General features: G+C 43.9%; 1 protein-coding gene across 1 annotated transcript in view; it reads left to right on the top strand.

Moving 5' to 3' along the window:
- The window catches only part of ERC2 (ELKS/RAB6-interacting/CAST family member 2), a gene marked incomplete at its 5' end in the record, with an annotated part of 796,341 nt that overhangs the window by 619,765 nt on the left and 155,598 nt on the right, over positions 1–20,978 (top strand). The window contains one exon of the mRNA XM_080926404.1: positions 10,427–10,561. Coding sequence (XP_080782530.1) covers positions 10,427–10,561 — 135 coding nt within the window. The remainder of the gene's footprint in view (positions 1–10,426; positions 10,562–20,978) is intronic.

Below are 20,978 nucleotides of genomic sequence, written 5' to 3'. Positions count from 1 at the left end.
TTCCCTTGCCAAAGTATTCCTTAAAGCATTACTGGCAAAAGAAAAGCTGAAAATGGCCCCAATGTCCATAAGTGACTGATTCTGTCAGTGTTTACTGTATGTCTACTATAAAGCAGTCAAAAACGTAGGGTTTTTTTGAATTATCTCTTTAAATAAAATGAAGATCCCTGGCCTCCCAAGTCTCCATACTAATGGATCGATGTAGGACTAGCAAGATGTAGTGGACGTTTGCTTCAATCAATTGTTTGATCTATTTATAATGTGTATGGGAGAAATGTTTGTGCATATGTGTGTGGGGGCATACATGCATACAGAGGCCAGGAAAACATGTCAGGTGCTCTGCTGTATAGCTCTGTGCCTTATACTCTTGACACAATCCCTCTTACTGAACCAAAGCTCTCTGTTCTCAGTTAGGCTGGCTGGTCGGGAAACCCCCAGGATCCTCATGTTTCTGCCTCCCTACACTGGTGTTGCAGATGCCCACAAGGCTGTGCCCAGTGTAAATGGATGCTGGACTCTGAACTTGGAGTCTCCCGCTTATCTAGCAAGTGAGCCATCTCCAAAATACTTTTTTTCTTAATACTTTATTTTAAATAGCGTGGATACATCATCTGTTTGCTTGCGTTATCGAAACATTTCTAGAAACATTACTAAGAAACCTCAGCCTCAGAAGTATCAGGATATTGGGCTTTTCTCTCTTTTAATCAGCTTCTAGTCCTGCTTCATGTTATTACTTGTCTATGTGACTTGCATAGTATAAAAACTTATGGGTATCAAAAAAGAAGATAATTATAAAACCAAATCAATAATGCACTTAGAGAACTAAGCCTCCTATTTCAATGAAAAAGAAAAATTCTTTAACATGTCTGTAGCCACCCAAAATACAGTGATTGGATATTTTAATACTGTCCAGACTGTGGGGCTGGAATCAGAATCCATACCACTGTGCTCAGAACACACTGCTGTGTCTTCAGGTGGGCTGATGGTAATACAGGCTTTAGGCAGGGTGGGCTTGTCCTTACTTGGTGAGCAGCAGTAACAAGGCAAACAGAAACTGTGTGCTGCCAACAGAAAAGAGTCCTTGGCTCAGTCCTGATTCTGTCAGTGATGAATTTCGCCACCATCTGGAAGCCCTGGCCCCTCCTCTAAGTGAAGTTAGAATTTCTTCCTTAGAAATGTAACCAAGCACTAACAGTTAATAGCCCTGTATTCTGGGAAGCCCTTGGTGGCAGGGAAAGGATTTGAGAGCTTCAAATGCTCTAGGATCTTCAGGAAGACCACTCCCATTCTCCAGTCAGCTTTCCCTAGACTGTGAGCAGACATGTATCCCATATGTACTTGAATCTCTGTGTGCAGGTCCAAGCTTTGAGCTAGTGCTGTTTCATTTGCTGGGCTATAGAAAGCCAGAATTGTGTGTGTGTGTGTGTGTGTGTGTGTGTGTGTGTGTGTGTGTGTGTGTTTAAAGGTAACTAAGAGAATACTTTTAAGGTACCCATTTGATGGATGTAATCTGATATGCTAATGAGGAATGTGAGCTGGAAGGGAGAGAATTCCCCTTCCATTTTTGCCCCTTTCATTGGATTGCTATCAAATTCACCGGCCCCGGCTTGGCCTCTAGTGTAGGCTGGTAAAAAAAAAAAAAAAAAAAAAAAAAACAGAGGAGGAGATGTGAGCTTACAAATGAGACATTATTTTTGTGTCCTAGAGGAATGTGTCAGCTAGAAGCCTGTGAGACCTGCAAGTGATGAGCTGTCATGATTGATCATTTGTATGGGGCCTGTGAAGACCCATCCTGAATAGAATAGGGGACTCAGCCTCTCCTTCCACCTAGGACTAAAGCGGTCCTGGTCAGCATGGGTTCATAGTATGCTGTAGAAAGCCAGCCAGAAGATCCCAGTTCAAATGGAAAGAAGGGACTCCTAGCCACCATGGGAAGATAAATGCCTCAGGGGAGGCTTCGAAGATTTGCGATTTGGGACACTTGCTGTGAATTCTCTCTTCCCATTTGCTTTCTGACTGATTGGAAAATGGATGAGCATGTTTACATTTCTTACTCTTGCCCGTGTTGGAGACCAGCTGGGAGAGTGATTTGTTCCTTGTCCAAGGCACTAGCTATGTATGCCTCCCTCCAAGTCAGTAACCCCCTTTCCTCCCCCTCTCCCTCTCTCTCTCCTGGCTACCTGGTTCTCTTGGCCCTGCCAAACTGCCCCCCCCCCAGTCGTCAGCCCCTCTCCCTGGCTCAGGCTATGCTTGGCATGGCCAGTAGCCCTACTACACGTGTACCCTGCCTCGCTCACAATGTCCTCCTCCCTTCCCCTTGTGTTGTCACTACTTGGTTCTGAAGGGTGGAGCGCAGAAGTGGTCTTAGGTTTTGCCTTTCTGCCCACCGATTTCAGAACTGGGAGCAGGTCCAAATGGCACCATCTCCCTGTTCAGCACAAGTGTCTGAGCCTCTGTGGAAGAATGTCCTCTACCACAGAGTGGTTCATTTTCCCTGGGCTGCCAAGAGTGTCTAGTCTCTACCCTCAGTCACCCAGACCAATGCTGTTGCTTTTCTCTTTCATTCCGATGATAGTTTCCCAAGCATCCATCATCCTGAGGATGGCCTTCTCTGTTTCTTCAGTGCACAAGACTGTACTTTCTTTAGATGTTTTCTCAGAGGTGTGTGCTATAACTTAGCATAGTGCACTTTAAAATGAACACGTAACTTAGAGGGCCCTTTCCTCTCTGTGACTCTTCTGTGAAGTCTCTGTGGGCTCCTGTTCTTTCTCTGGATCTCCCTCATTTATCTAAGAATATTGGGGTCCCTTCCTAACCTGTGGCTGATCACTCAGCCTCAGAGCTCCTGTGGTCAGTGCCTGTCTGGTGACTTGACCCCTTCCGTTGTGCTGGGCCCTAAGGCTGGGCATCCTTTGGCTCTCATCTCTGGGTAGAGATGATCTGGTGGGGCAGATCTCAGCCAGTGTGGGCAAACATTTGTTCGCTTATGCACTAAGTGAAGATCTCAGCCCACCTCATCAGCACAAATGTAATCTAAATCATAAAATGTACATATAGCAGGATCATTTTCTTCCTTCTTCCTTCCTCCTTCCTCTTACCACCTCCCCTTTTCCCATCCCTTTCCTTTCTTGTTTTCCCCTTCTTTCCTTGGTGGCTTTTGTACCCTCTTTCTTCCTCCTCCTCTTCCTCTCTCATCTTCCCTCCATCCATCTTTGTCTCTCTTTCATTCTCTCCCTCTTCCTGTCCTCCTTTCTTTTCTAACTATTTTTTTTAATCTTTGCAGTTTTGTTTTTTAAGGATATTTGATCTCCCAGTCTGCTTTGTAGAGAAGCTCAGAACAGACCATGCCCAGAACCCCTCGCAGCTCAGTAGAAGAGTCCTGGGTTTTTCTGAGACCCTCTATTGACTCTCTGGGTTGAAACGGTTTAGATTCCACATAAAATATGTGTTGTTTACCCAGGCTCTCCAGGCTCTGCATACTGTTACAGTCCTTGAGGAGCTTGTCAGTGACAAGTAAGATAAATGAATGAAGAGGACTTTACAAGTGTTTAAAAGCTAAGTATAGCATTTGCTGCCCACTACTTAATTCGACAGACCTGCGCTCAGCCTGGTAGCTTAATGGGGGAAAGGTCTAGGGCCTCCCCCTCCCCCAAACTCCACTGCAGGGACCAGTGCTCAGGATGTTAGGAATTCCTTGGTAGTTGTTAGCACTTTAAGTTAGCCAGATCCAAACCTCTGTGCTGGGTGGAAGCATCAAGAGGCAGTAAGGACTGTAGAGGGTGACTTGTACATTTCTACCAGAGCTAGTGAACAGCACACACTCCTTTGAACCTTGAGGATTGCAGAGGATGACTTGTGAGTTTACAGTAGGGTTAGTCAGCAGCATACCACTCCTTTGAACCTCAGCGGAGGCTTTGTGGATTTCATCCTTCTCACCAGGAACTTTAAATGCCTGTGAACTGCTTTACTTTTTATGCTCTGACTGGAGTCTCTCCAGAGGCCCCAACTCACTTCCAGACCAAACTTGATTTGTTTCCCCCCATTTTTATGATGGGAGCCAATCCACAAAGATTCAAGAGGTAGTACCCAGGGATCCCATCAGACTGCCCCAGTCCCAGTTGGTTTAGACTGCGTCTCTCTGTCTCTGTTTCCTCCTCAGGTAAGCCGGGGTAAGAAACACCTTTATGGGCTAGTACTTAGTAATTCACATTTTCATAGGATCCTGTCCTTGTTAAAATAGCCCCTCCACTCCAGCCTGGGTCACAGGGCTGCTGTGCCATGTGACTAAGATGACACAGGACAGCATCGTTGTCTAACACGGCAAGGGCCACGTAAGCAAAGTGACGTGTACCAACTTTAATATATAGCTCCCTCTTAAAATGCCCATGCTCTTTCTAAGGCGCATACCTACATACCGTGGACAGAGTATAGGGGTCTCTCTATCAATCCCCTCCTCATCTCCTGGAAGCTCCGAAGCTGGTAGGGGGACAGAGATAACGTCCTTGTCAAGTGACCTTTCAGAGAATTCCCCAGCCTACTAAGACGGCTGTGGGATGCTGTGTGAGAGGATAATCTCCCTTTCACAGCTCTAGCAAAAGAAGGGAAAAGAAAGAAAGAAAGAAAAACTGCAAACTACCAAGACTGCTCTCTAGAGAAACCAACAGAGGTGTCAGCACTGATCTGTGATAGTTGGTCTGCGCTCATGACCTCATTTTCATGCTCACCCCAATCTAGAGGGGCAGGGACCCCGTAGGGCTCACGATCACTATAACGACTATCTGACAGAAAGAAGCTGCCTGTGTGCAGAGAATACAGCAGCTCTATAGTTCAGTGAGAAGTCTGTGGTATCTGGAGGAAGGAGTCAAGCTCTAGGGTATATTAATCCTACACAGAAGGCAGGTATGAGCTTGGGAGGATCTAGAGAGAGTTTATCTGGAATTTCTGAAAACAAAATTCTGATAGGATGTGTTGCATGTTTTGGGAATTGATAACAGAAGCATGACAGCAGAATGCGGAAGTGAGAACGGGAGGGAGAGAGGGTCAGCCAATATTGTAAACAGACGCCAAGACCCTGGCCCGTTTCCTCAAAGATGTCTCAGTACATAACACACAGTTTGGGTTCTATCCTAAACTTTTCCCATTACACTCCGAACTTCAGTTCTTCCAAGAGAGAGGGTGAGTGGTTTGTTCAGATAGGTGTTTCCCTGCTATTTCCCTACTTAATAACGGGAAAAAGAAAGGAGCATCCACACCTCATGTCTTAAGTGGCATTTCTTGTTCAAGGCTAGGAGAAGGCCAGTTTGCTGTGGCACCTGGCCGTGTTTGTCTCCTTCTATACTTGTAGCCAAGACAACTTTCAAGTTCTAGCTGCAAAGAAGCTTAACATGGTAAGTCTGCCTTCAGCTGTGGGGGACTCTCTCCTGCCTCTGGTTATCTATCCAAACCTCCCCCTTCCCTCCCGTTTCTCCTCTCACATGTTTATAGCTACATATTGCCATTAAGCTATGACATCTTCTACTAGTCAATCAAGGATTTTTTTTTTTTATCGTGTTTGAAAGCTCCTGGTTCAGAAATTTTTGAAATAAAGTGTTCAGAAATGTCAGAGGGGATACAGAGAGCATCTAGCACCTTTGCGCACAGGTTGTTCAGTGATTTAGTTTTTGTTTTCCAGGTTGACTTTTGGTACTGGTAAAAAAAAAAAAAAAAAAAAAAAAAGAAGAAGAAGAAGAAGAAGAAAAAGAAAGAAAAAAAAAGCCTTCCAAAGTCCCCTGCTCTTTCAAGGGCCAGGGGACAGTTAGAAAATGCACATCACAAGATGTAGTTACTTCTTATTAATGATTAAATAATTGGGCAGGTAGGCTCTAGGCCCACTTTACTGAGAAATAGAATATTCCTTAAAGAAGAGCAAGTTTATGTGTCTAGTAGATCAGGAGCTGTTTATTTATCCTTCTGTATCCACTCTCAAGAAAGACCATACAACAACAACAACACAACAACATGCCCATCAGGGAGAGTGTAAGTGTTCAACTGGGTCCTCGAAGTCTCTCATGTGTCCCAAAGTAACCCATGTTGTCCTCATTCACGCACGTATTCATTTACATGGATGGCACACATTTCTAGACTCTTCAGTAGGTGATGAATACAAGGAATATCTAGACACAGTACATACTTCAAGAGATTCTTACCACAGAAATTACCTCAGGAAGCCAAGCCAGCATGCAGTTTTATTTGCCATTCTTTGGGGTAAGCCCTGTGTTGGGCAGGAGGTTGGGAAAGGGCCACTGAAGGGTTCTGGGAGAGATGGTAAAACACATGGTTCCTTATGATGTGGCCTTCTGAAAGATATATCTAGAAGTGGTGGCATTGGAGCTAAGAGCATAAGAATTCAAGGATGTAGCTCACTTAAAGGGATAGAGGACAAAGGGCAGGGCTGAAACAGAAAGCGGTACTTCCAAAGGTGGAAGAGAAGGAGAAGAGAACAGAGGTTTAAAAAGCCACCTAACAAGAAACCTGCAAGCATGTTGAGAATCAAAGAATCAAATGTCCTGGGGGCTGTGGGAGCCTCTAGGGACATTAAATTCAGAGAGTACTCGGAATTCTATGTCACACTGGCTAAAGGAAACATCCTATGGTAGGCAATCATGCAAAAGGAAAACTGTTATGAGGTGTTGGCCCTAAAGAAACAGACAGTTTCTAGAAGCAAGAAGGCGGGGAGCATGCAGTCATGATGTCTCAGCAGGGATGCTTCAGTGTATAGCAAAGAGAGTCTGACACGGTGGCCAGAAAAGGGTGCTTCAGGGTGATAGAGATGTCATGGGTGAAGTGAAAATGGGCCCCGGGGAATCACTAAACAAGTCCCCGTGTTTTAAGCTCTGTGCTCTGGAAAGGCTGTGCCTCTCCAACTCCCTGTGAGCTTTTCTGGATTTCCAGTTAGGTCCATTCAGAAGACATGCTTGTGGTGGGCCTTTATGTATTCTTTTGGTTAGGGACATGAGCCATCCTAAGAAAGCCATCGTTGAACTTGTGTGGAGTTTGAACAGATAGCATCCTTGTTCAGATCTTAAAACTTTCCCAGGGTTGCTTTTGCTGTCCACTAAGGCATGCTGGTTACTGTAGCTCCCAGGGTTTTCTTTGTGTGGTAGAGAAACAATGTAACTGGGCAGGGATGAGAGAAAACAGTGTGGATCACAGGGGTGGGCGATGAGAAGAGGTCTTTACATTACATTTACATTAAAGGAGCCAGATTGCTCAGTTGTTTTATGGGACATAACATGATCACCCAGGCTGCAAGAAATCGGCCACAGTTTCAGAGATATGTTACCAGCAAGATAAATAAAAACAGTCTGAAGTATGGGACCAAACTCGAGTTCACCTCTGTTTCACACCCTTCTCTCCTCCCAGACTAATCAAAAGAAGCCCCTTCCGCTCACAACTGCTCTGTGTACATTTCTCCCAGATCTGGTATTCATATGAACAATGTGGTTTATTTATATTTCAGCACCAAATTGGAAAGATGACATCATTCATTTACAGTCCCCATCTCATGACATGCCTACTCTCCAACACCTCATTTTGGCAGACACATTTAGGGCTGCATAGAGCATCTTGTTTAGCTTGTGCATTCTTTTATGGGACACAGTTCAAAGGTAGGGGCTTGAGCATTGTTGCTGGTCAGAAAATGACCTCATAAAGTCACAGGGGCTCCCCTGAAGGATAAGGGCATTGTGGTGTTTACAATAGCAGTGTTATCGTGTTCTCGTGTGTTCATTTAGCCCCTATCACTCATTCTCGGGCTAGCCTGCTTCTCTGCCACTGCCCTGGGTCTCATAGCTCACTTCAGCCCCCTCCCCACAATTCTATGTGGAAGAGTGTTCCAGATTTATTAATCCATGAGTTCAAGAGTACAGTCCCCTGCGGCAAGACTGGGATTTTAGGTGTGAACATTGAACTTCAGCATCTCATGTCTGAGATGGCAGGGGCACTTAGGAGGCTCTTATCCACAGGGCTCTACTGTCCTGTTCTTTCTCGAAGGCCTGACTTGTCCACTGGGTCTTCTGATGCATTACGTGGACATGAAGAATGGAAATGCTAGCAGCTGCCAAAGTTTGCCTGAGCTTTTTTTTTTTAATTTAGTTTTTAAAGTGGGTCTTTTTAATATTTTTATTATTTTATCATATACATGCATTTTTATGCTCACTTTGGGACCTTTCAAATATTGTACACATTTGAAAAGATGGAATGAATAAATCACAAGGCATCCCTTTGGCAGGTAGAGCTGGAACATTAGGTGTTTCCAAAACTTAACAGACCCTGAGTACTTATGGGATAGCTATGCCTACCTGTTCGGCTGTTTGCCGTCTTTACTAGCAGCCAAACAAGAAAGGGGGCTCAGAGATTGAAAACAAGAAGATGCAGAAATGTCCGTGCCGTTTGTCAATGGCTCTTGGGGCTAAAATCTATGTCTTCCTTTACTGCTGCCAAATTGCAATAGTGATTATTCCTCTTAGGAAATCTTGGAGAGCACAGTTGTACATGAGAAATACTGAGCATGCACTATTTTGGGTCCATAAAACTCTTTATTATTAAATAATTATTATTTTGCACAAAAAAAAATCTGACTGCTTGGAAAGTCTGATGGCCTCCAACTTCAGGCTCTGGGAGTACTAATGGGTCAGTGTCATCCTGAACCACCAGGGGACCACTATGGCAACCTACATTATGTCCTCAACTCTTGGTGACCTTTTCTACTGAAGAAAGACACGCAGCACCCATTGCCCTTCCAGTCACTGCAGCAGTATCGGCTTGCTGTTTGCTTCTGTGTCCCGAGATTCAAGGGTGGACATAAAGAAAGTTGCTGGAAAAGGTGTAGCTCCATGATAGAAAATATGCTTGGTAATTACAGTGCCCTGGGTTCAATCCCCAGCACTGCTCAATGGAAAGATGATAGATAGATAGATAGATAGATAGATAGATAGATAGATAGATAGATAGTTAGATAGATAGATAGATAGATAGATAGATAGATAGATAGATAGATAGATAGATGATAGATGGATAGATAGATGATAGATAGATATATGATAGATAGATGATAGATGATAGATAAATAGATAGATAGATAGATGATAGATAGATGATAGATAGATAGATAGATGATAGATAGATAGATAGATAGATAGATAGATAGATAGATAGATAGATAGATAGATAGATAGATAGAGATAGATGATGGATGGATGGATGGATGGACGGACGGATGGATGGATGGATAGATGGATGGATGGATGGATGGATGGATGGATGGATGGATGGATGGATGGATGGACAGATGGATGGATCAGGGAGATAGACACACAGATGGACAAAAGTAGGCTCCTAGAGAAAGTGCTATGAATTAGTGAGGCTCAGGAATTAGGATGGAAAGGGGGGCAAGGACAGGAATCTCAGGCAAAGGACCCAGCAAACACAAAAAAGAACATTCTTACAGGAAAAAAATGGCAACAATAATGGTGGTAAAGGCATTTGACTGACACTTGCTCCTCAGCAATCCTGAGAGGAATCATGCCCATTTTAGAGGGAAGGGTATGGAAGGTTGGACATTTAATCATCTTAGGACAATAATACATCCTATAAAGTCAGGTGGAGCAACACTTGTACGTAGGACGTCCTTTCCTTAAACTCACACTTTCCGACTCTCCAGGGCAGCTGCCTTCTTCTGCTCTTTCCCGCGGGCTGTGGGCATTGTTGATGTTATGGCTTTGTGCAGCCAGTTCATCCTTACTCTGTTTCTTGCCCCATGGCTCTCAGTATTAAACTATGACTCCGAGACTCCCCTATGATGAGCACCACAGGATTAGAGCGGTCAGTTGGTTTTCTGCCGCCATTATACCAATTCTCTCAAAGAACAATGCAGCTAAAAAACCTGTAGACACCTTTCCTGAGAAGTCTCCATCGTAGCCGAGCACGGGCTCTATCAGTGCCCCTGCATTTGGCAGTTTGGACATGCACTTCCCCGCCTTGTTCTGTGAGATCATTGTCACTCTGTGTCTCCACATATCCCTTTCCCAGCATTCCTTCCAGGGCCTCCTGGGGGCCTTCTGTAAAGTGCAAAGTGACTGTGGGCATCTTGTGATTTTAAGTCCATTCTGGATCTCTTTGACTATACCTTACGACGTGTTCGTCTCCCTCTCAAAAAGTGCATTGACATGTACAGGCGTTACCTAGCTAGCTCCAAGGGAATGATCAAAGCTTCCTATACCAAAGCTAATGGCATAGCTCCTTTATTACATTAAATGTGCCTAAAAAGGAGAACTTCTGGAGTGATGTAAATGGAGCACTCCTTGTAGGTGCTGTCCTTGTGCCCTGTGTCTACTGAGCTTGTCGTCTAGCTCCTGATGGAGTCTTCCCTGGTTTTCCTTCTGCACAGACCCAGAATAGAATGAAGCTGATGGCAGACAACTATGATGAGGACCACCACCATTACCACCACCACCACCATCACCACCACCACCGGTCTCCTGGGAGGTCACAGCATTCCAACCACAGGCCCTCTCCGGACCAGGTCAGTTTCATTGCTGCTTACCTCTAGGACCCCTCTTACACTTTGGATATTTTAAGATAAAATAAATAATCCTCAAGAAATAATAAACAGCATAAAGTGATACGTTCTTTGAACTGAAACTAATAGCTTCGGTATTTATTTCCATCACTCAGGGAATCTAAATGTTTTCCTTTCTCCTTCCTCTTTAAGGTTTTGTCTTTTCTTGTTTATATTATGCATTTTCTTTCCTCCCCTTCTTTCTTCTTTCCTAGATATGCAGCTTATTGCTGGCTCATATCTAATGGCTAGTTACTCTGGAATGCGTCTTTCCAAGTTTTAAAAGAAAGCACGCGATTCTCAAGAGCCTGACAACCAGAGAAACCTTGAGTCTGCTGAGCTCTCTCCTGCAGAAGCTCTCAGTGATGTGCGTTAGTAGTGAGGTAAAATGCCAAAAGGAGCCTCTCTTTTGCTGCCCTTTGTGTCCATGAAGTCAAGGAGTCCGGTTTATTTGGTTTGGAGCCTACCTTCTTCCTTGACTAAGTAAAGTAAATTAAAAGACGAAATGACTAAACCAAAAGAAAAAAAGAAAAGAAAAAGGAAAAGAGAGAAATACCTGCAGGTTTCAACTGGGTTCACACTCATGCATTAATCAAAAACTATACTGTCTAGTAATAAAACTCCAAAGGTGATTCATATGCAAATTATGAACTTAGGTGCAAATTAATCAAAACAATATGGTCAATATTAGTAGGTTTTTTCTTTTCTCCTTTTACTGCACCTTTGTAATGTAGGATCATAAAATGGTTTGTACAATAAGTTATTCCACAAGATGAGTGGGATTTGGTAAAGGCACAGAATCGTTTGTGGAAGACAGAGTATCTCAGACATCATCAAGAAGCTGTGTGGTATTAACTGTGTGTAGTGAGCACGTCAGAATTGGCTAGGGAGGGTTTTGCTTGTTTTCAGAGGCCTCCCTTCTCTCCCTTCACATCATGGGCATCCCAAAGAAGTTAGTTAAGGTCTAGTTCTTAGAACGTTTTGTCAGAAATAAGACTCCAGGGGGAGCCAGTTATACAGAGCACAAATCATGAAAATCGTGACCTTTGTACCCTGAAGAACTTACCCTCAGAGACCCCAGCACTGCAGTAGGTTTCCTTACAGGATTGGCAGATCTCCAAAGCCACATGCAAAAAGGCTCCCCTGCATGGACTATAGCCCTCTGAAACAGCTCTGTTTGGTAACCTTGAAAGTAGAAGGATTAACTGTATGTCATTACCTTACATGTCCTTGGCTTTGTTTGGTTTTATGTATCAGTTTTTGCCTCTACCACCACATCCCTGAATATCTGAGGTCACTGCCCTGGGTTACTACCCTTTGGCATACTGCCTTTTGTTTCTTGGTACTCTCCCATGAATAGTCAGTGTGAGGCTTCATTGGTGTGAGGCCTGAAGACCTCACTTTGGCTGTCCTCCTGAACCATGAATGCCAGAAGGCCACCCTGGACACCCCCCTCCCCCAGACATAGTAATAGAAATCATGGAAGGGACAGCATGAAGAACTGGAGTGAGTCACCCATGGACCTATTGATATAACAGAGACATGTGCCCTAATATGCCCTACTGGAAAAGGTGACCAGATCAAATCTGTTTGCTTTGTGAATAGCACATGTCTCACAAAATCTGACCTTCTGACATGTGTCCGTGGACTGACAATGGAGTGTCTTACCTGCTCAGATGATCCCTCCCATGTCTACATCATTAAAGGTTTCCACAGGGCAGGAATGGTCCTGCAATTTTGGGGCTCCAAAATTAGTTAACATTCCAAGAACAGTGTCTACCTGAGACATTTCCTAGGGCCCTTGGATACATCTTTGTCACTACTACAGTCACTGAATGCTCTGAACACTTGGGCATAGGGGTAGAACCTGCATCCTCCCTTAGGAAAAAATCCCATGCTCCAGAACAAAGGCTACTTGGCTAGATGCTTGTTACTAGTAGTTTGCTCTGCTAGCTAATCCCTGGGGCAAATGTCACTGCCAGACCTATACATGTACCATAAAGAGTACCATGAAGGCAAGATAAAACCCTGTCCTCACACTTACTTGCTCTTCAATCCTAGCATAACAACCCATCTACTTATTCTTTTGTTCTTGTCCATGTCAATCAGAACAAGGTAGATTAAAGGTTGAAGCTAATTAGGACCATGGTTCCTGAGCTTACAGTTTATGGTAGAAACAGAATGTTTCACTCTTTCAGTGGGCAAAGGAGACTTAAACACGGACCTATGGTGTGAAATTTGGTTGGCACCAGAAATAGAATTGATTCCCTGTTAGATCATGGCCTCAGATTTAGAAAATGGTGTCCTCCTCTGCACGTGTATCAACAACCTAAAATCAACAGGGGCATCATTAAGGAATTCAGCCATGGAGTGTAGCACTTATGAAAACCTACAAAGTCTCTCCCAACTGATTGCAGCCCCCATGCATGACTCTGTAGGCCATATACAGCGATGCCCCAGAGGCTAGAGCTACTTCTTAACAGAAAGTGAGAGACATATATCTGAATGTGCCATCCTGACAGTCTATTCGAGGAGCTAATTTGGGTGAGATTCCATTTAATGTCCACTGTGCTAAGCCAGCTGAGCTGACTTAAAGGGAAAGCATGTCTTCCTGAAAGTCTTCCAGCTCTGGCCTTCCAATAGCCATCAGGGCCAACCAGCTGTGTCTTCTAGACAAGCAGCCACAAACCCTTGCCCTTGTTTCTTGGAGTGTAGGACAATCTCTGAACACATGAACGTGAGGAACTGTGAAAAATCAGTCATTTTGCTACAGTTCCAAAGAAACTCATTTTCGCCCCCTCCCTCAGGAAACACAAGTATTGCCAGGCACTAGCAAAATTATATTCTTTTTCCATTTCCCTCCTGTCCCTTTGCCCTTTACTGTGGTTTTTTAAATTTCTCTTTGAAAGAAACTGAATCTAAGCACTATAAGTCCAAACTCACATTTCCCCCAAGTAACTTCTAGGACATTAGTCTCATGAGAAAAGTCTTGGACAAGGTAGGCCAAAAATTTCGGAAAAGTACTGCACATATTAACTCTGTCTCCTAGCATCCTGGTGCCATTAGCAGATCAAGAGATCTAAAATGGCATATAAGAGAGAAAGCTCTATAATTTTATTTAATCCTGCATTTCCCAGACTTATTTGATCATGGTTTTAAAGAAGTTTTTACAACATCTGTGCTTTGAGAAATGGTATTCTCGGGCTCTGAGGTGATAAGAAGAGACTACCTAGTTTAAAATAAGACTGATCCAATTTGGAGCAGTCATGGGAAGTCTTCTTTCTCGGGAAGGAGATTTTCGGCACTCTCCTTAGACATTAACATCATGGAAATTAACATCAGCGGGTCTCTGCTGGTCATTTACTGAGGAGTGAGTGGTCTCAATCAGAGCAGTGAAGATCTGAATTGTGGGGTCATTTATGGTGAGGCCACAGAAATCAAGGACAGTCATAAACATGCCATCCTTCAGTGACTCACAAAGCAGGTAAAGGGGGATGGGAGGACTTGAAGACAACATCAGAGAAGCTAGGACCGAGTTTGGGTCAAGCCATCTAACTTCTACCTGACAATGGAATAGTCAAGATCTAGAGACCAGTAACCTCAGGATGACTCCAGGCATCAGATATTTCCAAGCAGAAAAGAGCATGCCAATAATGTAGCAATGATCATGTAAGAAACCCCCTTAAGCCAAGAAATAGCCACGAAGTACAGAACAAATATTTCCCATGCCATAATAAAGACCAAAGTAAATGAACATGCTAGAGGCAACACTAGTGATTCAACTTTTATTGACATTACCAAGATTGATTTTGCAAAACCAAGTGGCAGCACAATTTCCCCTAAATGTCCCCTACATGTACAGTCGTCAGTATTGTCTGTTATTAAATTTAGATAGTGTCCTTCTCTGCCTTAAAGCTTATCAGCAATATCAAGTCTTTCTGCCTTGGGGGCAGGGCATCTTATAACTTTTACTGTTGCACAAAAAAAAAAAAAAAAAAAAAAAGCCATATTTTTGTAAACTTTTTTCATTGCCTAAAGTTTATTCTAACCCCACCACTGAGAAAGTTGCATAGCACCTTAACATGCAGGATAGTCATGTCAGGTCAGCCTGCCCCTGTGTGCCTAGGCATCCCCACATCGCTGTGCTCGGTACTGAGTGGAATCTTTGCAGGCCCAGATGTCACTGCTTCCTAATGCTGATGCCTGTACGTGGAAGGGACCTGACAGCCTGATTATAGTGAGGAGGTAGGATGCAGAACCTGAGCAGTTTAGAGCTGGACTAGGCACCACTTTTTGAAGCCCAGGAGAAAAATCCTCTGTCGTCTCCTGCCCCTGTTCACCGGATGAAAATACCCAGGCACAGGAAATGAAGGCTAAGTGCTTCATGCTACCTAAATGATTTCCAAATCTTGAAATTTTAAGTTTATATACAGAATTCCTATTTCTCTAGGAGAGACATAGATTTCACAAGAACGGAGACACAGTACTTATTAGAATTATAGAAAAACGGGTGATTGCATTCTTCATTAATGCTCTATTTGCCTCTTGCAAAACACGTATATATCTGTCTGATCCTGGAGTACACCTTCAATAAATGTTTCCTGAGTGATCTGTTCACATAATGTCTATGAAAAAGGTCAGATGAAAGTGTCCTTGTGAAACAGGTTAAAAAGTGGTACCTGGAGAGATTATTCATGCTCTAAAGACACATAACTGGACCAGAGAAACATCTCAGTGATTAAGAGCTCTTGCTGCTCCTCTAGAGGACCTGAGTTCAATGCCCAGCATTGGGTCGAGTGGCTTAGAACAACCTGTAACTCCAGCTGTAGGGATCCTATGCCCCCTTTTGGCCTCCATGGGTACCTGCACTCAATGCACATACCCTGCCCCCTACAGACGTGCATACACAGACACACATAGATTTAAATAAATAAATAAATAAATAAATAAATAAATAAATAAATAAATAAATGTATAAAATCATTAACAAACACGTGAAACACAAAAGCTTCCAGCCCAAGGCAACTGTCCATGCCTCTAAGTGCATTGGTGGCAAACTCTTTGGCTATCCTTATAGATTTTGCTTTGCAGATCTGTGCTTGTATGGCCAAATAAGCCCCACTGTTTCTAGAATGCAAATGTCTTTGTTTCCTTCCCAGATGAACTAGACAGTATATTTATCTATTAATGTGATCTTCCCCCACCCCACAATGAATTAAAATATCTCATCAGTTTCTTTTCCTTTTGCCCCAACTTTTGCTAGTTTCTTTCCTACTTGCTCTGATTTTTGCTGCCTCATGTCTAATCTTCTGTGGTGTGCTCTTAGTCCCCTTGCTCCACTCCCACAGCATTTTCCCTGGACCGTACCCCCCTTTATGCTTCTCTATTCTAGCTGTCACTTTGTTGCCACAGGATCACCAGATAGTGATTCCCAAATAGAAGCAAAACTGACCCAGAAAGGGCGTATTCCGTGGACCATGAGTGCTCTTAGTCGATGACTACCAGGACTCAATCCATTGCAGATTCCCCTTTGAACCTTAGCACACATGTGAGCCGATAGAAAGCAAGGTTTTCAAGGCAAAGTACAGGTCTTTTCCATCAGTCCAGGCCTATCTTTTATTCAACTAGGATGTTGGGCTACGTTCAGGTAGTGGCTAGTCCCGGCAGATGACCCTTTTCATTTTAAATTCTGATTTTAGAGGGCTTGCTCTGCAAATCTATCCCCAGAAAATTGATTGCATAAATATTTGGCCCACTTCATTTGGCAAGTCTCCAGACTCTGTCTTCAGCTACAGTGACCATCAGTCCTCTCTCTGCTGCCATTGGTTACTTTGAATGCTCCCAGCATGCCCTGCCTCTGATCTGTGGTGCTTTAACTCAGAGCCTGATGCCTAGGGGACTGGACCTATGACCTACTTCAAGGCCTGCAGCACTTACTGCCTTCGTTTTCAGACTTTGAGATCCCAAATGTGTCCTCATTTCTTTCTTTCCCCACACCAAAGATCTCTAAATTCGCTTAACTTTGGAAATCAGAGAAGTATTACCTTCTTGTCCTCCTGCCTCGAATACAGCTCACATCTGAGCCTTGAGTACCTGCTTTAGGTAGAGTTCTCAGTCTCCTCAAAGCATTCCCACAAAAGAGGAATTTAAAGCCAACTAGACAAGTAGTCCCTTTTCAAGGTCCTGGCCACACTCTGAGGACATATCCAGACCCCATAGGCTTTCTGACTGGCAAACCCCACAAGTGTCCTTTTGACATTTCTGTGCAGTCAATGTGAATTTGATAGAGCCACATCCCCCAAATGCAGTCAGCAGTGCCAGTCTGCCTTCTGGTCCCTACGACTTCTGACAAAGCCATTGGAGAACCCCAGAGATCCCTCTGCCCTTTGTGAAATGTGAGATTGGAGCCTGTGGTTGGAATCCACGTGCTCTCAATAGTAGAGTAGCCAGAACAAAGCCCTTGGAGTTCTGACAGAGTTCAGTGTGCTCTGTGGCCCCCAGAAGATGAATTCTACCCATAAAGTTGTTATTCTTAGCTTTTGCTTAGGAAAGGAAAAAAGAATTTATGTTTTGAGGTTAAATGGGTGTGGGGCAAATGTATACACAGAGTCCTGTGTGTGTATATATATGTATGTATCGCTATGTGTCAGGATGAACTGAGTACGTCTCCACATATGGAAGAATCTCACACAATCATGTCTAACTAGAAATTTCGCTCCTGTAGATGTGTGTGCATAAATATATTTTCATGTTTACTACCTGGAAGAAAAATTGAACCACTGTGTATCAGACTTACAAAAAATGTAGTTATAGAACAGCAGGGGTGAGGGGGAGTGAAAGAGTGGGAGGGGGAGGAGAAAAGGGAGGGAAGTGGAGGAGAAGAGAGATGAAACTCTAGTCTCACTCTGATCATTTCTGATTCTCCATACACTTTAGCTAGTATGTCTAATGTTTGCCTGAGAGACAGCTTTCTTTTTGTTTGTTTGTTGCGTGGATTGCAAATTTGATTTGATGATTTGATGGTTACTTTCTGAAAGAAGCCTTGACCTTTGGCCTCAAAGCCATTGGCCCATGAAGAGCTCTCTTCTGGATGCTGCTGGTTATTGAATGGGAAAGAGGCTCAGAGATTTCTTCCACTGCCATTTTCAGGCCAGACCTCCCTGAGCTGGAGCCAGTGATAACCTCATATGTCCATAGACCTGAGGTCTATGAGCCCCTTGCTTCTTTCCCAACACTTCTTTGGTCACAGGTAGAAGGGAAGATACATTTGAAACTCAGCAGACTACAAAATGCGTATGTTAACTAAAAAGACAGCACAAACATCACCTTTCCATGATCTTCGCAATGCTGATCAGAAGTTCTCGAAGCCCCCAAAATGTGTGTCAAATGGCCTGTGCCATCTTCTTGCCATTGGGAAGGAAAGGTAGAAGTCTATTTTTTGCTTATTTTCAAAAGCAGACACTCTGGAGTGACACTCTGGGGCCCGAAGGTAAAGAGGAACATGGGACAAATGCTGCTGTTGCAAGAACTAGTTAAGGGCCTCTTTCCTCTGCTGGTATTCACATGCAAGCTCACACAATCTTTACAAGCCCAGAAAAATAGGCAGGTTAGCAGGCACTGGGAAACTGGCTTTGTAGATTATTGCCAGAGCTCTTTTAATCTGGGTGTGATGTTAATTCCTCCTGTGTAAGCACATGAGGCAAGCCCTGATAAACCCAGCAGAGATGGTCTTAATGTGTGGGAAAAAGAACATTGCTGCTTGATGTGCTGAGACTCTGGACAGAAAAGAGTTTCAGTCAAAGGAGACTAGCGCCTATTCAGGATTCTGCTCTTGCTCTGCTTAGGGTAAAGCAGGGCTTTTTCCTCTTTACTGGTTTGTTTTAGTTTTACATTGTGTTCGAAGTATTAGGGCTTCATTAAGAGATTTGTTGCCCTGTCTTTCCAGTCAGTGGGGCTTCCAGGCCCAGCCCACACTCCCCAGCTTGTCTGTAGGTGGAACTCAGGCTTGGCAACATCAGAGGCTGGGTTCTCTTTCAATGTGCCTTAATCCAGTCACATTTGTCTAACAGGCAGCATGTCAACTCTCTATTGAAAGGGGGTGGCCAACCTTGAAGTGCTGGGAAGCCAGGAAATCCATTTTATATTGCTGAATACCATTGCCTCTCCCCCAACCCCCTTTAACTGATGTAATAAGGATCATGTTTGACTTACACACTCCAGGCACTTGTAGCTCTTCAGAGATAAGGGAACGGCTAAGGAAAAGGAGCTAGAGGCATCTTTTAATGTACACTGCACTCACTCACAAAGCCTGAAAGCCAATATATATATATATATATATATATCACAAAATACTGGCACCGGACACATTCTGATTCTGGATCTATCCACTAATGATCTGAGGAGAAAACTCTAGCTTTGTGCAGCCTGGAGATGATATTAAAATGCTTAAGCATGGCTCTCTGTAGTATTAGCTTGTTTCTATACATGCATTATACAGAATGCTATTAGGGTTACATCAAGCAATTTGTTAATTCATAGCGAGACACTCCAGAAGACTCCCAACACAAACAATGTGCTAAGTTGGAAGTGGTTAAATTTTCATTCTGCAATGTAAATCTCTCAGCACCCCATGAATTATGGGAACTGCATGAATCCCACTTTTTTCTCTGTAAGCAACTAAGAAAAGTGAAAAAAAAAAAATCTAGATTTGGTAGCCCACCAGCCAAGAAATAAGCCAACCAGAGCCATGTTCAAAACACAATTTTTACTGTGTTTAACAAAGCCAAGTGTTAATGACTATTAGATGGAGGAGCAAAAATAAAGGCTGTCTTCACTCCTGTCCCTTTTTATGGCTATCTGGCAGTGGCTAGGCTCTCAGCAGATGTTGACTTTGCATTCCCAAACAATATTATCAGCCAATAGAGAGGTTTCCAGCAGTTTCCTCTTCGGCCCAGAGAACTGCATCTGTTCACTAGGGACTGCCTTCTCCGAATTTCTTTCTCTTGAAAGAAATATGAAAAAGTTTTATGGTACTGAAGATTTTGAGTGAGTGCCCAAAGAGGCCAAGTTCAAAATGAGGGGGAAGGACTGCCACCAAAGCATCTATAATATTCTTGGTGGCTTGGTAAGAATGACACTTTAGTGGCCTTGCCCCGGGCTTTTCGAGATCCAGTGTACTTGGCTCCATGGACTTCTCTCCCCTGAGAGGTGCCCCAGTGTCCTTCTCAAACATGGGCCACAGCATTCATCTCCCAATCAGCCAGGAACTGTCCTCCCTGGCTAGGAAGGATGAGAAGGGTAAATCAGAGAAGGATGGAAAGGCCTGAACATTCTGTGGAGACATGGGTAGTAATCCTCACCTGGGCAACTCTGGAAGCCAGGCAGCATTCCCTCTCAGCAGCCTCAATCCTTACTCATTTATAAAATATCTGTTTGGCTCCTATGGCTGAGAACCTGCCAAAGGGACACTGTCCTTCCCAACAGGGACCTTGAATTTTTTGCTGAGGCACTGCTGTTAATGGCCATGTGAACAAGTTCCATGGCCCGTGAGGACCTTTTTCTTCCAAGAGTCAGAGGACTAAGGTTGTAGCATCATACAGCAGCCAGAATCATCACCCTCCGGGGAGGAGGGCAGGGCACATTCCAAGGTTCTTTAGAGCTGAGCTAGGCAGAGTCAACCCACACCATCCAAATGGGCTCTTGAGGGCTCCGCCCTGGCAGAGTCAAAACAGGACCCTTTTGCACTTGAGCAGTCTGGGATTTCACCTTGGCTCCCCAGCACCGTGCCTGGTGTTCTTTGGTGGTTGGCCTCGACTTCCTTTTAGCTCAACTCCCTATGCCTGTACAAAAAGCTACCTGACACCTGTGTCTGGGGCCCACCTTGAAACTTGGTGGAGAAAAGTAGAAGGCTGTCAGCATTCTCTCTGGCCTAGAGGAGGCACTGATGGCTTTAAAACAGCTCATGAATGAGCAAGCATTTCTGCAACAGCAAGAACATGTATGTGAGCCTGGCTGAGTCTTTCTTAGCCTTTGGGAAACTTGTCTGCCAGTGGGTCCTGCAAATGCCAGTCAGATATGAGGTCACAGCCATCCTTGATTCCATCAGCTGGGTAAAGATCTGATCCATGGTGTCCCTGAACAGGACAGATAAAAGACTAAGCAGTCTTCAGAGGGAAGATTTGGACTTGAACAAACTTTCTGCAAGCCTTTTTGCCCCCATACATTCTGCAGGTAGAAATGTCAAGAGGATCCAATTTTTAGGAACCTAGGCTCAGTACATGTTATGAACCTCACACCATAGCCCTGCTTTTGTGACTTGAACTGTCAGAGAACCTATGATAAAAAAAAAATGGGTCAGGGAAAGTCTTGAAATGGTTCACAC

The sequence above is a fragment of the Micromys minutus genome (assembly GCF_963924665.1).
Source record: "Micromys minutus genome assembly, chromosome: 12".
Lineage (NCBI taxonomy): Eukaryota > Metazoa > Chordata > Mammalia > Rodentia > Muridae > Micromys > Micromys minutus.
Note: the sequence above shows the minus strand (reverse complement) of the source record. Positions and strands in the feature narration are given on the sequence as shown.